Raw genomic sequence first — 23,609 nt, 5'->3', positions numbered from 1 at the left:
GCAGATCTCCTTTAAATACACTCTCCTCCTTTACAGTGTTGATACCCTTTATGTATATAAAAGTTCCTATAATATCCCCTCAATCTCTTCTTTCTTCCAAGCTATACATGTTAAGGTCCTTTAATCTTGCCATACATGTACTAGTTTAGTAGCTCTTCTCTGAACTCTCTCTAGAGTATCTATATCGTTTTGGAGATACAGCCTCCAGTACTGCGCACAATACAGTAAAGTGAGGTCTCACCAGTGTTCTGTACAGCGGCATGAGCACTTCTCTTTTTCTACTGCTTATACCTCTCCCTATACATCCTATCATTCTGCTAGCATTTCCTGCTGCTCTATTACTGCTCATTGTCTGTCTACCTTTAAGTCTTCTAAAATAATAATGCCCTCAATATCCCTCATCATATAGTCTATATTCTGCCTAGGGCTGCACGATATATTGCTAAAGCAATGGAATCGCAAAAGAGAATGTGACGTGGGGGGGGGGGGCAGAGAGAATGTGACAAGGGGGGCAGAGAGAATGTGACAAGGGGGGCGCAGAGAGAATGTGACAAGGGAGGCGCAGAGAGAATGTGACAAGGGAGGCGCAGAGAGAATGTGACAAGGGAGGCGCAGAGAGAATGTGACAAGGGAGGCGCAGAGAGAATGTGACGTGGGGGCAGAATGTGACAAGGGGGGCAGAATGTGACAAGGGGGGAAGGGAATGTGACGTGGGGGGGGGGGGTAGAGAATGTGACGGAAGGGTGAGAGATGTGATATGGGAGAAGAATGTGGCCGGGGGAGGGGGGAATGTGATGGGAGAAGATGTGACCGGGGGGTGTTTTTCGAAATGAAATGGGGAGATGTGAAATGGGTGGTGGGCATGAAATGGGCGGATAGATGTGAAATGGAGTAGATTGGACATGAAATGGCCGGATTTCACCATTTATTTATTACGTCGCATCGCATATAGAAATTGCAATATTTTGAACAATAATCGCAATCGCACATCTTCCCCATATCATGCAGCCCTAATTCTGCCCTTGGGTTTTTACGCCCCAGGTGCATTATCTTGCACTTATCCACATTAAATTTCAGTTGCCAGAGTTCTGACCATTCTTCTAGTTTTCCTTTTCCATTAGGCGGATCCCTCCAGGAACATCAACCCTGTTACAAATCTTTGTGCCTAATCCACTCAACAATATGGGAGTCCAAGCTCAATAACAGAAGACTTCACAATAAACTACAATGTGGGACAGTGTCAAAAGCCTTACTAAAATCTAGATATGTGATGTCTACTGCTCCTCCACAAGCTATTATTTTAGTCACTAGGTAACATTAGTAGGTAGTCAATAGGTAACATGTTTTAGATGCGTATAGGACCCTTAACCCCTTAAGGACATAGGGCGTACAGGTACGTCCTGATGTCCTGGTCGTTTGACCATGCCAAAGGATAGGGAATAAGATGTCAGATCGCCGGGGTCCCGCTGCTGTGGGCCCCCGGGATCTCGGCTTCTGCACCCATCTGTACGGCTTCCACCTCACACTGGCAACGCTGGAGGCTTCGGATCCCGACCACAATGGCGGACGAGCGTGACATCACGCCCCGCCCCCTCAATGCAAGTCCACGGGGCGGAGTCGTGACGTCACACTTGTCCGCCATTGTGGTCGGGCTCCGAAGCCTCCAGCGTTGCCGGTGTTAGGTGGAAGCTGAACAGGTGGGTGCAGAAGCCAAGATCCCGGGGGCCCACAGCAGAGGGACCCCGGTGATCTGACATCTTATTCCCTATCCTATAAGATGTCTAGGGGTGCGGAGTACCCCTTTAAGTGTGGTCCTGACCATTATGTTTAAGTATGACTAAGGGCACTATGAAATGTGTTACCAATTCACTAAGGGGGAGATTTCCACTACACAGGTTTTGATATGAGTGGCGCAGTCACCAATCAGATTGCTTCTTTCATTTTTAAAGAGACCTGTGAAAAATGAAAAAAAGCAATCTGATTGGTTGCCATGGGCAACTGCACCAGTCTTTCTCTACACAGTTTTTGATAAATCTCCCCCCAAGTTCTGTGTCTGATTTTATACTGGAATAAATCCACATTACTGCATAAATCTGTGCTTAACTACCTTCACTCTCTGAAAGGTATTAATATGTAAAGTGCCATGTTTGAAAAATGTGGCTGTGTTGACAAGTGCAAAACATGGGTGTGTCCTTAGAGGGTTAAAGGGTCTAACTGCTTTGGATTATCACTACTTGTTTTAGGGGTCCCTCAACAATAAGAGTATCCCTCTATTGAGGCCCCGAGCAATCAACTTCGACCACTTAGGGACCAAGGGCGTACAGGTACGCCCTGACACTTAAGGACACCCTGGTATCTGTACGCCCGTGGGAATTCCGGTCCCCACCGCTCAACATTCAGCAGGCACCCCGTGCAAATTCTTTGGGGGGTCCTAAGGCCCCCCCCATGTCAGCAAATCACTGGTCAATTCAGACCGGCGATTTCGGGTCAAACGGGTCTCCGTTGACGGAGAAAATAAGGGGGATCGGGGCTGTCCAAGACACCCACAATCCCCATGAAGGGATAGGAGTGAGGTGACAGGGGTGCCACCCCTCCTATTCCTGCTATTGGTCGGTCAGAAGCGACCGACCAATTACAGAGCTGTGGAGTCGGTAGATAAACGTTCCGACTCTGGAGTTTTCTGTACCTTCAACTCCGACTCCTCTGTATTAATATGCGAATGTATTTTATACATTCCTTGAAGGAAAGAAAGGCAACATACCTGTCATTATCACAGGACTACAGGCTGGGAAGCCAACAGTCTACTGTATTGAACAGTTTGTGTGCTGATCTGCTGCTGAGATAGGGCAGCGGGAGGATCCAGGAAGGGGCATTTATTATAAAACATAATTTCCCTAGTAGAATCCCTTAGTCATGTTTAAAGTTTAAAGGGGTACTCCGCCCCTAGACATCTTATCCCCTATCCAAAGAATAGGGGATAAGATGTCAGATCGCCGGGGTCCCGCTGCTGTGGACCCTCGGGATCGCTGGTGTGGCACCGCGCTCTCATTACTACGGGCGATTACTGCATAATGACGGGCGATACAGGGGACAGAGCAGCGTGACGTAATGGCTCCGCCCCTCTTGACATCACATCCGGCCCCCTTAATGCAAGTCTATGGCAGGCCACCCATAGACTTGTATTGAGGGGGCGGGCCGTGACATCACAAGGGGCGGAGCCATGATGTAACGATGCTCCGGCCCCTGTATCGCCCATCATTACGCACAGAGCGAACTCGATCTGTGCAGTAATGATAGCGCGGTGCCGCAGCGGTGATCTCGGGGGTCCCCAGCAGCGGGACCCCAGCGATCTATCTTATCCCCTATCCTTTGGATAGGGGATAAGATGTCTAGGGGCGGCGTACCCCTTTAAGCTAACAATCGAGTTTACAAGTTTTTTTTAGCCTTAGCTGAATGGCAGCAGTTTTTCCAATGGTTTACAGCTTCAGTCTTGAACTATTGACCCTCCATTCCCTTCACAGTGTCTCTAGTCCTGCAAAAAACATATTTACTTAATCCCTTATCAGTGAGAGGCTAGGTTACCCATGGGTCCCCTGTAAAAGCAGAACACAACACTATGGAAAGTATTGCCGCTGCTAATTGTGCGTTGTGTGCCATATAGTAAAGCATATGAAAAGCATGCTTCTTCACGGTCACTTAACGTGTTCGTTTTGCGGTTACGTGAGGCACTGCATTCATTGATCTTTATTTTTACAGTACAGAAGTCATTAATTATAACTTTTTGTGAATTGGGACATTTAAACTTGCTATTTTTTTTAAATTCCAATCTAAATTTAGTAGGAGTCTGAGCATCGTTTGCCGACTCCAGGTACCCAAAATTTCGTCCGACTCCAACTCCACAGCCCTGGACCAATAGCAGATTGGGGACAGGAGGGTTAAAGTTCGGTTCTCCAGCTCTGCCCACCCACGGTAGTCTGGGCAGAATGGGGGAACTGTGCTGTGACCGGCGGTCACTTACCTGCGGCAGGCGGTGATGAAGTGCAACTCCCTATGAAAGCCGGCGAGTTGTTGCCTAGCAACATCTGGAGGGCTACAGTTTGGAGACCACTATACAGTGGTCTCTAAACTGTAGCCCTTCAGATGATGCAAAACTACAACTCCCAGCATGCTGCAGGGGAAATATATAATAATACGCTGCGGGGGGAAATATATATAGAAGCGCTGTGGGGGCCAGACTTATACATTTTAACCCCCCAGTGATTCTATATCTTTCCCCACTGCAGCGCTTCTATTTGAAAAGCCCGCCAGGAGCACTGAATGGCTCCTCGGTATCGGCCATTTAGGGCTTCCAGGGGGGAAATTTAAAAATGAAAGTAAAATAAATACATCGTGCAGGGGGCGTGTCCTGCCATGCTGCTGTGAGGTTGCTTCTGCCCTGAGCTCCGTCCATGACCGCTGAAACCCGGGGATTCCTGCTTCTAAATGGGAGCCAGACGCAACAAACGGCTGTCTAAGCCTGGTGGAACCCTTGCTGCCTCAGGGGTTCCCATTTCTACTTTCTTTCCACCGCTCCAGCAGGAGATGACAGCGCCGGACTGCTGCGCCCCTACCACGGCGCCATCTTCTTCCTCTCAGCACCCACCCGCAGCTCCGACCGCAGCCACGCCAGCTTTCACTCACGGACCTTCCGTTCCCCCGGCGCGGCTGCAAACTTCCGACGGGGGCGAGTCATCTGCCCTGCTGTTGGTCCCGGAGACGCTGCTTCTGGACCTGGTATCCCCAGAGTGCCTGGCCCCGGTCCTCAGCTGCCAGGAGGCCGCGTCTCCCCAGGCCATGAACGCAAGCCTGCAGGCTCCTCCCACATACCCCTCCGCTGACAGGCCACCATTGCTCCAGGCTGGAGCTCCCCTGCTGCCCGCACCTAGTCAGTGGCCGCACAGACCGGACCCCCTGCGGCACCCCACCAAATCCTGCAGTACCTAGACAGTCTCCCCCCTGCTTCCCTGGGATAAAGGGGACTTTGAAGACACCGCTGAGGAGGCCACAGAGATTGCCGCAGTAGCCACAAATACACCACCTCAACTACCCCCCTCAAGCCCTGTCTGTTCCCTACCAGACTCCCCCCTGCTGTTTACCCCCATGGTTGGCCCGGAGGGCCCCCGTTGCCGACTCCTGGCCCCCAGAGTGTCCCTGCCGCCCCGAGCTCTTCTGGGCCCGGATCCCTCCTTGGATCCGTTTTGCCCTCCCCAGCCCCCAGCCATGGGGAGGGCGCCTTCACCTGCCCCGTCATGGGGCTCCTCTAGCCTCTCCTCCTAGCCCCTAGTGAGCGGTGAGGGGGCTCCACCTCCTGCCGGACCCCATCTGCCACCTCCGCTGTGGGTTTGTACCCCTCACAGGATTTTGGGACTGCCTCTCTCCAGGACCGTCGGCCGCCTGCTCCTTCCACTCTACCCACTGCCGAGGCCCATCATATCCTGAGAGATCATCCTGAGCTGCAAGCCCTCCTTACCCTGCTTCCCTCTAAACGGGACCTTTCTTCCCTAGCAACGGACCTGAAGTCGGCCTGGCGCCATGACCATCAAGTTGTGAAAACGGAGGTAGATCCTTTACATACTTCAATTAGGGAGCTACAATGCTTCAGAGACTCTGTTCAGGCAACAATTGCTACCTTACGTAATGATATGGACGCTCAGTCTCAAAACCATCTCCGGCACTCTCAGTTTGATGACCTTGAGAACCGGAATCACCGGAATAATCTTCGTGTTAGGGGTCTTCCTGAGACAATCCGCCCTCAAGACCTGATGCCTGCTCTCACTGATGTATTTAACTCTATACTAAATCACCCAGTCCAAACCCCTATTGAAATGGATAGGGCGCACAGAGCTCTCCGCCCACAGAGTACTGATCCGCTAAAACTGAGGGAGGTGATTTGTCGCCTACACTATTATTCGGTCAAAGAAAATATCTTCCAAAAAGCCCAGGAGCTCTGAGATTTGGTGTATGATGGGGCTCGACTGCAATTGTTCTCTGACCTTTCCCGCCACACCCCGAGACAGCGTGCTGTGCTGAAACCGCTCTTGACTGTGCTTCAGAACCGGAATATACCCTATCGTTGGGGCTTTCCCTTTGCCCTCTCTGTCCGGATGGATGACAAGCTGGTGACGCTTTGGCGCCTGGTGGACTTACCCTTGCTTCTGCAGATATTGGGCCTGCCCCCTATGGACTTCCAGCAATGGGATGACCTCCTGAAAAACCCATATTTGCCGTTTCAGTCTGACCCACCGCCTGGACTCCTCTCCTTCCTGGCACCTGCTACACCTCGCCCGCAGAGATCTCGGAGACGTCCCCGCAGCTCTTCCCGATCCAGGCAGGGATCCCAGCGCTCCCCATGGTTGTCTGCATCCCACCCTACTGTATACCCTGTGCCAAGGACGTTCGGGATTCCTGGTATTCTCCTTAGTATCCTGATGTAACCTATTTTGTGCAGTTGAATGTTTTCGTTTTACTACTAAGATTGTTGAGTAGGTTTTCATTTGTGCTCTTTTGCTCCCTTACTTTATGCCTTGCCTTCAATTTATCCCCTTCTATTCTTCTCTTCCTTATCCTGCTCCTCTAAGCGGTCATATGGACTACGTTAGCCGGTGCTTACTGCTCAGCCTCCCTGGTGCATTGGCTTACAAATTTTGTATCTCCTTCTCCTGCTCTTACGCCCCACATAGTTGGTGGCGATTTCTCGCTACCGTATTTGTGTCTTTGGCTCTTCTGCAAGTTTTGTGTGCACCTTGTTTTTGTGCGCTTTTGTTCTTTGTTCTTCTTCCCTTGCTCTTACCCGTTCCCACGTATTCTTCCCTCTCCTTTCCCCTACTACCGTTCTTCTTTCTCTGCACTTTTCCATCAAGTGATTGGCTAGTTACTGATTTCTTTGCCCCTTTCCCATCGGTGTTTTGCTGCTACTATATATCTCATGGCATCCTTAAGAGTTTCCTCTCTAAATGTACAAGGCCTCAACATCACTGGGAAACGGGCGAAAGTCTATGGTTTTCATAAACAGAGGGCTGATATGGTATGCCTACAGGAGACCCATTTCCGCCAGGACCAGCTGTCGGGATTCTGTAACCGATACTACCCGACATGGTTCCACAGTAGTTCCCCCTCCCAGAAGGTCAAAGGGGTGTCGATTTTCTTTCACAAGTCTCTAGCAGTGCAAATTCTAGATACCCGTATTGACCAGGATGCCCGTTATGTCTTTGTGAAATGTTCCATCCAGGGTTGTGAATACACTGTGGCCTGTATCTACGCTCCGAACCATGGACAATACTCTTTCTTGGTGAGGACTTTGTAGGATCCTAACGCTTTTCTCAGGGTACATTGATTGTATGTGGCGACCTTAATGTTACCCTCAACCCTTCCACTGACATCCTCGGGCTCCAGTACACGCTCCTTTGCGGCGCTTAAGGGCATCAAGAGGGCCCTGCATTTACACCAACTGTGTGATGCCTGGCGCCTGCTCCACCCTACTGATCGCGATTATTCGTTTTATTCGCACGCAAGGGGAGTGTACTCCAGACTCTATTACATTGTTATTTCCCATCCTCTTCCCATCCCCTTCCCTCCCTGAGTACCTGCTCCGGTCTCATGTGTGCTTCAGCTTCCCACTCTTCCCCGGAGGGAGTTTACCTGGCACCTTAATGAGTCGCTTTTGCTGGACCCTCTCTGTTTGGCAGACCTGAAACAAGCTGTGGCCACCTTTGAGCTCACACACGCTTCTGACTCTACGTTGCCCCAGACCCGGTGGGAAGCACTAAAATGTGTCCTGCGGGGGATTCTGATTCAGCACGGAGCCAGATGCAAGAGGGAGACCTCCGCGCAGCTTTCGGCCCTCATAGCCCGATTACATTCCCTTGAGCTACGTCACAGGCGGATGCTCGCTGAGGATGACCTACGGGACCTCCTTAGAGTGCATAAGGACATTCAGGTCCTTATTGATAAACACAATCGCTTTCGTCAGATCTGCTCAGCCTCCCACTATGAGTGGGGTAATAAGGCGGGCCGGATGCTGGCGCGGGCCTTGAGGGATAGGCGAGCCGCCCTCTTTGTCCCGTCGATTAAAACAGCCTCTGGTTCCTTGGAACACCACACTGCAGATATACTGACTGCCTTTCATTCTTACTACACTGACCTCTATGATCTTAAGGGGCGGGGGGACTTCCTCCCCCTTCTCGTAAGACATCCTCTCCTATTTGCAACGGATCGCTCTTCCCCACCTTCCTTTCCCCATTCTCGAGGACCTAGAGCACCCCTTTACAATCGAGGAACTGGATTTAGCTATTTCCTCCTCCCCCTCTGGTAAATCCCCAGGCCCTGATGGTTATACCAGTTGGTTCTACAAGACGCTTAAGGTGGAATGGTCTCCCTTTCTGTTGAATGCTTTTAATGCCATCTCTCCCACCTCCCCCTTCCCTGACTCCTTATCAGCATTTCTCACGGTGATTCCGAAAGAGGGTAAAGACCCCAACCTCTGCCAAAGCTACCGTCCCATTTCTCTCCTAAATGCGGACACTAAGCTCCATGCGAACACTAAGCTCTCTTGGAGTCCCTGATTCACCTCGACCAGATGGGCTTTGTCCCTAATTGGGAGGCCGTGATAACATTCTAAAACCATTCTCACTTATTCATCATGCTTAAGAGGCCTGGTTTCCTTGCATGGTCTTGTCCCTCGATACCGAAAAGGCTTTTGATCGGGTGAGCTGGGGCTTCATGAGAGGTGTGTTGGAGCGTCTAGGCCTTGGCCCTGTAGCTTTTCACCGTATCCTTGCCCTGTATAGACACCCCTCCGCGACAAAATATACATTAATGGTTCACTCTCTGCTTCCCTGTCTATCCGCAATGGTACTAGGCAGGGCTGCCCCCTTTCCCCCTTGTTTTATGTTCTAGTGATGGAGCATTTGTTGCAGGCTATTCGCCTCAATGACAATATTAGAGGTATCCCAGTGCGGGGTCTCCACTTTAAGTGTTCTGCTTTTGCGGACGACCTGCTCCTCTATGTCTCCTTGCCCGAGTCCTCCCTACCCGCGCTCCCATAGACTTTAATGGGATTTTGTAATGGCCGTTTAACATCTGTTTTTAAGGCTTTTCTAACGGAAGTTTATAACGGATCTTTTAACGGAGCAACTTTATAGTGTGAAAGGGGCCTTAAAGAAATACAAAATTTTCTAATTTTTTATGAAATATTTGCATTTTTCACCAATAAATGATACAAATATCGATGAAAATGTACCACTATGTTAACCTGTTAGGGACTCTGCCCATTTACACCTTAAGGACTCAGCCCCTTTTTGCAATTCTGACCACTCTCACTTTATGCATTAATAACAGAGATGCTTTTACTTTTTATTCTGATTCAGAGATAGTTTTTTCTTTACATATTCTACTTTAACATACTGGTAAATTTTCATCTTTACCTGCATCCTTTCTTGGTGAAAAATGCCCAAATTTGATGAAAATTTGGAAAATATTGATTTTTCGAACTTAGAAACTTTCTGCTTGTAAGGAAAATGGACATTGCAATAAAATTATATATTGAGTCACAAATACGTCTACTTTATGTTGGCATCATAAAGTTGACATGTTTTAACTTTTTGAAGACATTAGAGGGCTTCAAAGTATAGCAGCAATTTTCAAAATTTTCATGAAAAATTCTAAATTGAATTTTTCAGGGACCAGTTAAGTTTGAAGTTGGATTTGAGGGGCTTTTCTGTGAGAAATAACCCCTAAATTACGCCATAATAGAAACTGAACCCCTCAAGGCATTCAAAATGACATTCAGAAAGTTTGTGAACCCTTTAGGTGTTTCACAGGAAAAGCAGCAAAGTGAAGGAGGAAATTCAAAATCGTAATGAATTTTTTTTTTTTTTTTATTTTTTTTTTTTTTACACACACGCATGTTCTTGTAGAGACACTTTTTAATTTTTACAAGGGGTAAAAGGAGAGAAATCCCCCCAAAATTTGTAACCCAATTTCTCTCGAGTAAGGAAATACCTCAAATGTGGATGTAAAGTGCTCTGTGGGAAGGAGCGACAATAGGATTTTGGAGAGTGAATTTTGCTGAAATGGCATTTAGGAAGCCCCTATAGTGCCAGAACAGCACAAAAAAAAAAAAAAAAAAAAAGACACATGGCATACTACTTTGGAAACTACACCCCTCAAGGAACGTAACAAGGGGTCCAGTGAGCCTTAACACCCCACAGCTGTTTGAGGACTTTTCGTTAAAGCTGGATGTGTGAATACATTTTTTTTTTCACTAAAATGCTGGATTTTCACCAAATTTTACATTTTTACAAGGGGTAATAGGAGAAAATGCCCACCCCCCAAAATTTGTAACCCCATTTTTTCTGAGTATGGAAATACCCCATATGTGGATGTAAAGTGCTCTGCTGGCGCACTACAATGCTCAGAACGGAAGGAGTCACAATTGGCTTTAGGAAAGCAAATTTTGCTGAAATGGTTTTTGGGGGGCATGTCGCATTTTGGAAGCCCCTATGGTGCCAGAACAGCAAAAAGATAAAAACAAACAAACACACGGCCTTCTATTTTTGAAACGACACCACTCAAGGAACGTAACAAGGTACAGTGAGCCTTAACACCCCACAGGAGTTTGACGACTTTTCGTTTAAGTCTGATGTGTAGATGGAATTTTTTTAATTAATTTTTTCACTAAATAGGAGGAAGGTAATAGGAGAAAATTCCCCCCAAAATTTGTAACCCCCAACTCTTCTGAGTATGGAAACACCCCATGTGTGGATGTAAAGTGCTCTGCAGGCGCACTACAATGCTCAGAAGAGGAGGAGCGCCATTGTGCTTTTGAAAAGAGAATTTGTTTGGAATGGAAGTTGGGGGCCATGTGCGTATACAAAGCCCCCATGGTGCCACAACAGTGGACCCCCCCCATGTGACCCCATTTTGGAAACTACACCCCTCACAGAATTTATTAAGGGGTGCAGTGAGCATTTACACACCCACTGGCGTTTGACAGATCTTTGGAGCAGTAGGCTGTGCAAATTAAAAATTTCATTTTTCATTTTCACAGACCACTGTTCCAAAAATCTGTCAGACACCTGTGGGGTGTAAATGCTCACTGTACCCCTTATTACGTTCAGTGAGGGGTGTCTTTCCAAAATGGGGTCAAAGGTGGGGGGGTCCATTGTTCTGGCACCATGGGGGCTTTGTAAACACATGGCCTTCAATTCAGGACAAATTTTCTCTCCAAAAGCCCAATGGGGTTCCTTCTCTCCTGAGCATTGTAGTGCACCCGCAGAGCACTTTACATCCACATATAGGGTATGTACTCAGAAGAAATGGGGTTACAAATTTTAGGGGGCTTTTATTCCTATTTTCCCTTGGGAAAATGAAAAATTTTGGGTAACACCAGCATTTTAGTGAAAAAAAAATGTTTTTCTTCAATTTCCCATCCAACTTTAACGAAAATTGTCAAATACCTGTGGGGTGTTAAGGCTCACTGAAGGGGTTACTGTATTGTATGTATCCATCACACAGTGTCTTTATCCTGTCAGCATTTAATGTTATCTCTTTGCTAGGAATGTAGCTGTGAAGGTTAATTAACCATATTAGGACTTCCTATTCTTACATGTGTTATGGCTTTCTCGATCATCTGTCTATCCCATGAATTCTCTCAGAAACCTCCGTATACCTATTATTATAGGCTAGAGATTATACCAAATATTTGAGTGACGGATGGAGGGGTGCAACCCCCCCCCCCCCCCCTATATTATGTGCTTACAGACTGCTGAATAAATTAGAATGAATTTGACCGGACAAACAGTTGTTACATGTTATTTCTGGTAGATTCATTCTCCTGGATCCAGATAAAGACTTAAATCAAACTAACCGCCGAAGTTCGGTACCAGGGGTACCTAGATAAGATCAGCTCTCCTTACAATCTGGGTTGCTCGTCCGGGGTCGAGAGAGCCATCCCCAGATCCGTGTGAGGGATATCTGTTTATCCTCTGGCTGATACGAGGGCACTGACAGCGTCTCGATCCAAGTAAGTAGAACCATTTACTTAGAAACTTCGGGGGGTTGCTGTGTCTGGGACACAGAGTGTCAGGGACACAATAGACAAAGGCTCAGGGAGTCATAGGTGATTATAAGAGGTGCTCCGGGAGCCCCATATCACCTCAGTCAGAGATAAGTGCACTTAAAACTAAAAGAAGCTGTTCGGGGAACAGAAGGTTACAAGCTTGATTTTACATATATATATGTAGTTTGTAATAATAAGAAATTTTAGAAGTGATAAGATCATTTGTTTGTGTGAGACATTGACCGGGTGGTAAGTGTACGGTCAAATCTCACTGTGATTTTTTTTGTACTAACATAATTGACTGTGTAAAATTGCATGCGTTGTGGAGAGCTGCAAGACGCCCCACCCCTCTGGCTAGGAGAGAATCTGTTGACCCAGAGACCGGTGAACGCAAGTGGCGGCTCAAAACAGCACTAGTCGATAGGGGTTTTGGGAGAGTGAGCAAACATTAAGACACGAGTCCGCTGATCAGTTGACAGGAATTGTCGGAGCCTTCACGGTTCAATACAGCCAGTCCTGACAGTGATTGTATGATCACACTCCAAAACCAAACATACTAACATGGGAGCAAAAGGCTCTAAAACTAAGTACCCTAAACCAGAGCCAGGGGAAACTTGCAAATGTTATGTAGCCCGTGTTAGTCCAAAAAAACTATTACCTGATCAATCCATGGGTAGACGATTTAGCAGGCTGGACTGAGGTAATGGATGCTGCAGATCCATTCCCCAGAGACTGTGACAATATTGTGTATCATATGGATATGGTCAAAGGACTATGTCTGGGTGATAAGGCAGCCTGGCCGCATTTCGATGCGGACACTTCCTGGGACATGGATAATATGTCCAAGGGAGGGGAGCAGTGGCTAGAAATAGCCCCCCATTGGTATGATGCAGGTAATAAGAAAAGGAATAAGAACCACAGCTGTCCCAAAGATGATAGGTCCCTTCATGAGATAGAACGGGAAATAAGTTTGAAAGGGAGAGACCAGAAATTTCCACCACCACCCCCTTCACCGTATAACAGACCCCCTCCAGTAGTGCCTCAGTACCCAGTGTTGACTCCAGATGAAGAAGATGCAGTCACAGCAGTCGTAGCTAGGAGAGCTCACCTCTGCCCACCTCTGTACAGGGGATGCCGGCATGTCTGCGTTCCCTTGCAGCCTGTGCAATGATGGTAGAACTGACAACTCCTATTACCCTGGGACACTTGACCTTGCTGCACACCACACATGATGTTGTAGGCTTACTCAAAGGTGTACATACACAGCACATGTCAGCACAAAGATTGGTGCTATCCAATTTTGCAGAAAAATCCAAAAACAGGATTGATCTGCAAAGAGGGGATGCCGTGCATACCAAAACACAACGCATCTTTCTTCATTGCACATTTTTATACAGTTTCAGCTCTGCTAATCCTACATTCCTCACGCTGCTTCACATGCTTTTCCATTCTCAACCTTGAGTCTCTCTACTGATGTTTCCACATCACTGATGCCAAGCAGTTAGTCACAGACTACATAAACAGATGCATCACATGTTTGAGAAACAATCCTAACAACCCATTGATGATTCCTCACCAACACCTTGACTACCCCACTACACCATTCACTCACTTGCAGGTGGATTACACGCATATACCTAAAACAAAAGGGAAACAGGAATATGCATTAGTGATAGTGGACATGTTCTTCAGATGGCCAGAAGTCTTTCCTACAAAATCAGAGGATGCTAAAACTACAGCCAAAATCCTGACCCAACAGATAGTCCCAAGGTGGGGCTGTCCTCTGGTCATTGAATCAGACCGTGGGCCGGCCTTTACCTCAAAGCTCAACAAGGAGATAGCAAGACTGTTACAGGTGGAGTGGAAATTCCATATTCCATATCACCCAGAGAGTTCAGGGGTCGTGGAACGGATGAACAGAACAGTGAAAGACAAACTTAGGAAGGCCACTGCTGGAACATTCGAAAAATGGAAACAAATCCTGCCCATAATACTTGCAGAGATCAGAATGACACCTAATAAGAAGCTAGGGTTGTCACCATTTGAAATTCTAATGGGTAGGCCCTCTCCTACACCCTGGGCACAGCGCCTCCTAGTGATACAGGAAGGGGATTTGGACCTGATCAGAGATGAGTATGTTATTAATCTGATCAAGGTCCTCAGTAAAACTGAAGAAAAAGTTGCTTGTAAATCTCCCTCTCTTCCACAGGAACCAACTCCGGGTAGGAGACCAGGTGATTGTCAAGGCCCTCCAGAATGGAAAGAAGCCGGGGAGCTTCATCTACGGAGAACCCACCGAGGTAGTCGCCATCACCAGAACAGCGGTCCTCACTGAGCAGTCACCCACCTGGATCCACGCCACAAGGATCAAGCTGTTAAAGAAAAGAGAGGTACAAACAGAGGCAGACAGCCTTGACCTCGAAAAAGGCGGAAAAGGGGTACAAACGGGGGCAGACAGCCCTGACCCCCAACTAGGCGAAAAAGGGGTACAAACAGGGGCAGACAGCCCTGATCCCCAACTAGGCGAAGAAGGGGTACAAACGGGGGCAGACAGCCCTGACCCCCAACTAAGCGAAGGTCTCCATGAGTTCTGACAGTTAATTGACAAGAATGACACTGATTGCGGAACCTGGAAAATGAAATACCCTTTGCTAACAGAGACCCCACACTCAGGGGCAGGTATGTATACACATATACCCAGGGAATTACACATGCTATAGGGGAGAAAAGGAAGGTGTCAATAGAAAGAACTTTAAAAAGGGATATTGTGCTAGTTATAGCTCTGTAGAAGTGTCACTCACTCAGAACCAAGTTTTTTCAATAGGTGACATTTACTGGATCTGTGGCGATGGTAAAATAAGGTTCAAGCTAGAGGGCAAGTGGAAAGGAGAGTGTGCTCTAGCTAAAGCCATTATGAACATTTACATATTCACAGAAGGGGGAGAACACGTAAACTCTGCCACAAAAAGGATAAAGAGGTCAACACATGCAGGTAGCTTCCATCCACATGTATACATAGACACAATAGGGGTCCCAAGAGGGGTCCCTGCTGAGTTCAAAGCCAGGAATCAAGTAATTGCGGGCTTTGAATCTATCCTTCCTATAATCACTGTGAACAAAAATGTAGACTGGATTAATTACATTTACTATAATCAACAAAGGTTTGTAAACTACACAAGGGATGCATTACGAGGTGTTGCAGAGCAGCTCCAAGCTGATTCAATTATGACATTTCAGAACAGAATGGTCTTAGATATGATTCTGGCAGAAAAAGGTGGGGTGTGCAAAGTGCTTGTGGATCCTACATCATGCTGCACCTTCATACCTAACAACACTGGTCCCAATGGCAAAGTAACTATTGCAATACAAAAGTTAGAGGACCTGTCTAAAAAAGAACTCCGGTATTACAGATCCCTGGGATCAATATTTTGGATGGTTTACTAACTGGAAACATGCATTAACACAATTAGGTATTATCATTCTTGTAATCATTATAGTTATTGCTACATTTTCGCTATGTGTCATACCATGTATTAGGAGGTTGCTAGAAAAGGGAGTCGCCAATGCCACGGCCCCATTTTACCAGGCCACGCCCTCATTGGCTAATGAAGATACTACACCCAGTGGATACATGCAATACCTAAAACTCTACAGAGAAACCGTATAGTATAAAATAATATAAGGTTCTAAGAGGGGATTGAAGGGGTTACTGTATTGTATGTATCCATCACACAGTGTCTTTATCCTGTAAGCATTTAATGTTATCTCTTTGCTAGGAATGTAGCCGCAAAGGTTAATTAACCATATTAGGACTTCCTATTCTACAAGTGTTATGTCTTTTACAATCATCTGTCTCTCCCATGAGTTCTTCCAGAAACCTCCGTATATCTAATATTATAGGCTAGAGATTATACCAAATATTTGAGTGACGGAAGGAGGGGTGCAACACCCTCCTATATTATGTGCTTACAGACTGCTGAATAAACTAGAGTGAATTTGACCGGACAAACTGTTGTTACGTGTTATTTCTGGTAGATTCATTCTCCTGGATCCAGATAAAGACTTAAATCAAGCTAACCACCAAAGTTCGGTACCAGGGGTACCTAGATAAGATCAGATCTCCTTATACTCACTATACCCCTTGTCACGTTCAATGATGGGTGGAGTTTACAAAATGGGGTCACATGTGGGTATTTATTTTTTTGCGTTTATGTCAGAACCGCTGTAAAATCAGCCACTCCTGTGCAAAGCACCAATTTAGGCCTCAAATTTACATAGTGCGCTCTCACTCTTGAGCCCTGTTGTGCATCACCTATGGGGTATTTCCGTACTCAGGAGAAATTGCGTTACAAATTTTGGGGGTCTTTTTTTCCTTTCACCTAAAGTATGGGGCAACACCAGCATGTTAGTGTAAAAAAGAAAAAAAAAAGTTTTTTTGACAACAACATGCATGTTTAGACCCACAGCATGCAAGTTTAGACCCACAAATTTGTAACGCAATTTCTCCCGAGTACGGAAATACCCTATATGTGGCACTAAGTTGTTGCCTTGAAATACGACAGGGCTCCGAAGTGAGAGAGCGCCATGTGCATTTGAGGCCTAAATTATGGATTTGCATAGGGACTAACCCGGATGCAAGAATTATACTTGCCTCCAATACCAAAATTACCCTACGGCAGTGTTTCCCAAACAGAGTGCCTCCAGCTGTTGCAAAACTCCCAGGATGCCTGGACAGTCAATGCCTGTCCGGCAATACTGGGAGTAGTTTTGCAACAGCTGAAGGCTCCCTTTTGGTAACTGTGCCATGCCAGACGTATTTCAGTTTTATTTGGAGGGGGGGGAGGTGGTAACTGTGTAGGGGTATGTGTATATGTAGTGCTTTACTTTTTATTTTGTACAGTGTAGTGTAGTGTTTTTAGGGTACATTCACAAAGGCGGAATGCACCCTCCAAAACTACAACTCCAAGCATGCCCTTTGGCATCTGCATGCTGGGGGTTGTAGTTATGCAACAGTTGGAGGCACACTATTTGCAAAACAGAGTTTGTTACTTAACTCAGTGTTTCGCAACCAGTGTGCCTCCAGCTGTTGCAAAACTACAACTCCACACATGTATGGTCTATCAGTGCATGCTGGGAGTTGTAGTTTGCAACAACTAGAGGGACACTGGTTGCGAAACACCGATTTATTTAACAAACTCAGTGTTTTGCAACCTGTGTGCCTTCAGCTGTTGCAAAAAGCTACAAGTCTAAGCATGCCCGGACAGCCAAAAGGGCATGCTGGGACTTTTAGTTATGCAATAGCTGGAGGCATACTACTAAAACTCCCAGCATGCCCTTTGCTTGTCCGTGCATGCTGGGGGTTGTAGTTATGCCGCAACTGGAGGCACACTGGTTGCAAAACACTGGGAGTTTGTGAAACACTGAGTTAAGTAACAACCAGTGTGCCCCCAGCTGTTGCAAAACTACAACTCGCAGCATGTACGTCTAGACTGGAGGCACACTGGTTGTGAAACACTGAGTTAGGTAACAAACTCCGTGCTTTGCAACCAGTGTGCCTCCAGCTGTTGCATAACTACAACCCACAGAATGCACAAACTACCAAAGGGCATGCTGGGAGTTGTAGTTGTGACTTCTGCTGTTGCATAACAACAACTCCCAGCATGCCCATGTGTGCATGCTGGGAGTTGTTGCTTAGCAACAGCAGGAAGCCAGCCTTACCTCCTGCTGCTGCGCAGTGAAGATCCTGCCTGCTGTCACCGCCTCTGATGCTGGGGCTCAGATCCCGCCAACGATTCCGGGGATCGCGGGCCCCAGCCTCAGGTAAACACTCCCGACACCCGCTCTCGCCCTCTGGAACAGGGATGGAGCGGGACACCCCCACAGCAGGCGCCCATGACTAATCAGGACGATCATGAGGTGGCACCAGTGCCACCACACTCCTGCTGCTAAAGGATGATAGGTGCCATCTCTGACGGCAACTATCATCCTTTTTATATGGGTCACAGGGGACCCGATTGACCCAGATTTGCCGCAAATCGCCAATGTGAATTGACCCCCCAAGGCGTTGTCACAAGATGCCTGCTGAATGATTTCAGCAGGCATCCCGGTCCTGTCCCTGCCTGGCGAGCAGCAGGGACCGGAAATACTCAGGGCGTACAGGTATGGGCTGAGTCCTTAAGGATCGGGGATGCAGGGCTTATGCATACACCTTGCGTCCCCAAGAAGTTAAAGTAGACTATATCACGAAAAAAAAAAAACTATCTCAGAATCAAATTCATAAGTAAAAGCATTCCAGAGTTATTAATGCTTAAAGTGACAGTGGTCAGATGTGCAAAAAATACCCTGGTCCTTAGGGTCAAAATGGGCTTGGTCCTTAGGGGGTTAACCTATTGTGAAACCTGGCAGTAAGTGTACAATTTTCTTGCAGTGCCACCACACCGAAAATGAAGCATTATACAGTGGCCAGTCAAAAAAAAAAAAAAAAAAAAAGAGGAGTCTGTTTACTGCAGAACGGAAAAAGTCCATTAGGGTGACAGATGTTCTTTGGGACTGTTGTACATTATGGCTAAGAAATGAGGATTCTAAACAAAGATCGCACTATTATCTTACAATTAATAAATAAAATTAATAAATAAAAATGGGTTTTTCTACCCTGGACATGGAAACCATGCAAGTCTTGCTTTTTCAGCCCACACAGAGTAATTAATACATTTTCATGTTTGCATGGAATTACTGTGTGGGTGGTGAGAAAAAACTCAGAGCACTCCGAGTCCTGAAAACACTTAGGGCTAATTCACACTTCGAAATCTTCACAGGAGTTTCCGCCTGGAGCAGGTGCCGGCAAAACAAGCATGCACTAGGAAGACTTGTTAATGCACCCTCTCGATAGACAGCAATGCATTTCAGAGTGGATTCAGCTGAAATAATGAAAATGTTAATTCTTTGGAGGAGTCTGGAATTTCCAAAGTGGACATTTTGTTGTGAAATCCCATAGTATAAATAGTGCAGCAGAATCCCAATGAGAACAACAGGAGGTTGCTGCACCTCATTTTCCAAGCGTAATGCCACTCTGAAAGATGTGATATGGGAGGATATGGGCGGGGAGGATGTGATGGGAGAAGATGTGACCATAAGGGGAGAATGTGACAGGGGGTTTTGGGAAGAGCTAGAAATTAAATGGGGAGATGTGAAATGGGCGGTGGGCGTAAAATGGGTGGATAGATGTAAAATGGAGGAGATTGGACATGAAATGTTGGTATTTCACCAATTTATTTCTTATATCTCATCGCATATCGAAATAGCAATATTTAGGCACATTTTCCCCATATCGAGCAGCCCTTGTTTAACCCCTTCAGGACGGAGCCCATTTTGGCCTTAAGGACCGGAGCGTTTTTTGCACATCTGACCACTGTCACTTTAATCATTAATAACTCTGGAATGCTTTTAGTTATCATTCTGATTCCGAGATTGTTTTTTCGTGACATATTCTACTTTAACATAGTGGTAAATTTTTGTCGATACTTGCATCCTTTCTTGGTGAAAAATCCGTAAATTTGATGAAAAATTTGAAAATTTAGCATTTTTCTAACTTTGAAGCTTTCTGCTTGTAAGGAAAATGGATATTACGAATACATTTTTTTTTGGTTCACATATACAATATGTCTACTTTATGTTTGCATCATAAAATTGACGTGTTTTTACTTTTGGAAGACACCAGAGGGCTTCAACGGTCAGCAGCAATTTTCCGATTTTTCACAAAATTTTCAAACTCAGTATTTTTCAGGGACCAGTTCAGGTTTGAAGTGGATTTGAAGGGTCTTCATATTAGAAATACCCCATAAATGACCCCATTATAAAAACTACACCCCCCAAAGTATTCAAAATGACATTCAGTAAGTGTTTTAACCCTTTAGGTGTTTCACACGAATAGCAGCAAAGTGAAGGAGAAAATTCACAATCTTCATTTTTTACACTCACATGTTCTTGTAGACCCAATTTTAGAATTTTTACAAGGGGTAAAAGGACAAAATTTTTACTTGTATTTGTAGCCCAATTTCTCTCGAGTAAGCACATACCTCATATGTCTATGTAAAATGTTCGGCGGGCGCAGTAGAGGGCTCAGAAGGGAAGGAGCGACAAGGGGATTTTGGAGAGTACGTTTTTCTGAAATGGTTTTTGGGGGGCATGTTACCTTTAGGAAGCCCTTATGGTGCCAGAACAGCAAAAAAAACCCACATGGCATACCATTTTGGAAACTAGACCCCTCGGGGAATGTAACATGGGATAAAGTGAACCTTAATACCCCACAGGTGTTTCACGACTTTTGCAAATGTAAAAAAAAAAAAAAAATTTTACCTAAAATGCTTGTTTTCCCAAAAATTTTTTATTTTTAAAAAGGGTAATAGCAGAAAATACCCCTAAAAATTTGAAGCCCAATTTCTCCCGATTCAGAAAACACCCCATATGGGGGTGAAAAGTGCTCTGCTGGCGCACTACAGGTCTCAGAAGAGAAGGAGTCACATTTGGCTTTTTGAAAGCGAATTTTGCTCTGGGGGCATGCCGCATTTAGGAAGCCCCTATGGTGCCAGGATAGCAAAAAAAACCCCACATGGCATACCATTTTGGAAACTAGACCCCTCGGGGAACGTAACAAGGGGTTAAGTGAACCTTTATACCCCACAGGTGTTTCACGACTTTTGCATATGTAAAAAAAAAAAATTTTTTTTTTTTTTTTTACCTAAAATGCTTGTTTTCCCCAAAATTTTACATTTTTAAAAAGGGTAAAAGCAGAAAATACCCCCCAAAATTTGTAACACAATTTCTCCCGAGTACGGCGATACCCCATATGTGACCCTAAACTGTTGCCTTGAAATACGACAGGGCTCCAAAGTGAGAGCGCCATGCGCATTTGAGGCCTAAATAAGGGATTGCATAGGGGTGGACATAGGGGTATTCTACGCCAGTGATTCCCAAACAGGGTGCCTCCAGCTGTTGCAAAACTCCCAGCATGCCTGGACAGTCAACGGCTGTCCGACAATACTGGGAGTTGTTTTGCAACAGCTGGAGGCTCCGTTCTGGAAACAGTGGCGTACCAGACGTTTTTCATTTTTATTGGGGAGGGGAGGGGGGCTGTGTAGGGGTATGTGTATATGTAGTGTTTTTTACTTTTTATTTTATTTTTTGTGGTAGTTAGTGTAGTGTTTTTAGGGTACAGTCGCACGGGCGGGGGTTCACAGTAGTTTCTCGCTGGCAATTTGAGCTGCAGCAGAAAGTTTGCGGCAGCTCAAATTTGCAGCCAGATACTTACTGTAATCCTCCGCCCATGTGAGTGTACCCTGTACGTTCACATTGGGGGGGGGGACATCCAGCTGTTGCATAACTACAACTCCCAGCATGCCCGTTGGCTGTCGGTGACTGCTGAGAGTTGTAGTTTTGCAACAACTGTAGGTACACTGGTTATGTATCACTGAGTTTGTGACCTAACTCAGTGTTTCACAACCAGTGTGCCTCCAGCTGTTGCAAAACTACAACTCCCAGCATGTACGGTGCATGGTGTAAGGTGACTGCTGAGAGTTGTAGTTTGCAACAGCTGGAGGCACACCGGTCGTGAAACACTGAGTTAGGTAAAAAAAAACTCTTGAGTTTCACAACCAGTGTGCCTTCAGCTGTTGCAAAACTACAACTCTCAGCAGTCACCGACAGCCAACGGGCATGCTGGGAGTTGTAGTTATGCAACCAGCAGATGCACCACTACAACTCCCAGCATGCACTTTAGCTGTTTGTGCAAGCTGGGAGTTGTAGTTAGACAACAGCTGAAGGTACACTTTTCCATAGAAATAATGTGCCTCCAGCTGTTGCAAAACCATAAGTCCCAGCATGCCCATAAGGGAATGCTGGGAGTTGTGGTGGTCTGCCTCCTGCTGTTGCATAACTACAGCTCCCAGCATGCCCTTTTTGCATGCTGGGAGCTGTTGCTAAGCAACAGCAGGAGGCTGTAACTCACCTCCTGCTGTTGCTTCATCGCTGGACTGTCCCTCGCCGCCGCAGCTGCTCCTGGGGCCCCGATCCCAACAGGGGCGCCGGGGATCGGGGTCCCCAGCACCGGGGGTCGTCTTCCCGCACCCGCTCACGCCCTCCGGAAGAGGGGCGGAGCGGGTGCGGGAGTGACACCCGCAGCAGGCGCCCTGATTGGTCGGCCGGTAATCCGGCCGACGAATCAGGGCGATCGTGAGGTGGCACCAGTGCCACCTCACCCCTGCAGGCTCTGGCTGTTCGGGGCCGTCAGAGACGGCCCCGAACAGCCAGTAATTCCGGGTCACCGGGTCACCGGAGACCCGATTGACCCGGAATCGCCGCAGATCGCTGGACTGAATTGTCCAGCGATCTGCGGCGATCGCCGACATGGGGGGGCATAATGACCCCCCTGGGCGATATGCCGGGATGCCTGCTGAACGATTTCAGCAGACATCCGGCTCCGGTCCCCAACCGGCTAGCGGTGGGGGCCGGAATTCCCACGGGCGTATGGATACGCCCTCGGTCCTTAAGGACTCGGGATGCAGGGCGTATCCATACACCCTATGTCCTGAAGAGGTTAAAGCATATACATAATATGCAATGACAAAAATGGGCCTAGTAAACATGTAGGAATGGAGACCAAAACCTATTTTACCTTCATCTGGATAAGAGGAAGGTCCATCTGACATCATGGGGTTAATTTCACCAGCATCTTGATCACTGTCCAAACTTCCAGGCTGTACAGTATCCTTTCCATTCCATCCTTTAGGATTTGACCTTTGTAAGAAGATATTTCATTAGTAATCTATCCAAGCTATAGAATGATGAAGTGGTCTTCTCATAATGTAAGTGAAGGCATATTTGATTACTTATATGCGCAGGGTAGTGACATGCTAGGAATGCCAAAAGGGACAACAGTACCTTCATTCTTGGTTGGTTCTACATCAATCACTATGCAATGGCATATTCGGGTGAAATGTCAAAACATCTCAAGAAGGGAAGACCCCTTTAATGGAGTATATACAACAAAATGGGTTTAATAAAGAAGGCTAGGTCCATATCAGTGCTCAGTTCGCTGATTCTGTTATAATGCCAGGAATTTAGCGGAGAAAAAAAATCCTGCATGTAAGGTTCTTTTCTCCCAAGTGAATGGAGCCTGTTGGGTTCCATTGATGTCTGTTGTCACCACCTCCATCTCAGCTCTGTTACTAGCAATTGTAACAGAGCTCAAGAACGCTGTTTTGAACATAGCCTTAGCATTCTAATACACAACTAGCAACAAGAATCTAAATGCCATAGAGAAGCACATTTAAACTATGAGAAAATGGTGCCCACTAAAAACACATTCCTACCTAGTCAGGCAGGCTGTATTTTAGAACAATTTTAGCAAACCAAAAAGGTAAGAAAAAATAAAAAAATATCATAGGTTTAGGTACCTCTTTTTTTCTACAAGGGCAATAAAATGTTGTCTCTAATATCTTGGGAAGGCAGGGTGTGA

The 23,609-nt window shown here is 46.4% G+C and overlaps 1 protein-coding gene across 4 annotated transcripts in view; it reads right to left on the bottom strand.

Moving 5' to 3' along the window:
* The window catches only part of TRIM37 (tripartite motif containing 37), a 212,303-nt gene that overhangs the window by 39,528 nt on the left and 149,166 nt on the right, over positions 1 to 23,609 (bottom strand). For all 4 annotated transcript variants that reach the window (XM_056556846.1, XM_056556847.1, XM_056556848.1 and 1 more), the window contains one exon: positions 22,767 to 22,888. In XM_056556846.1, the coding sequence (XP_056412821.1) occupies positions 22,767 to 22,888 (122 nt within the window). The remainder of the gene's footprint in view (positions 1 to 22,766; positions 22,889 to 23,609) is intronic.

The sequence above is a fragment of the Hyla sarda genome, chromosome 2 (assembly GCF_029499605.1).
Source record: "Hyla sarda isolate aHylSar1 chromosome 2, aHylSar1.hap1, whole genome shotgun sequence".
In the NCBI taxonomy this organism is placed as follows: Eukaryota; Metazoa; Chordata; class Amphibia; order Anura; family Hylidae; genus Hyla; species Hyla sarda.
The sequence above is the reverse complement of the archived record's forward strand: the minus strand, read 5'-3'. Positions and strand labels throughout refer to the sequence as shown.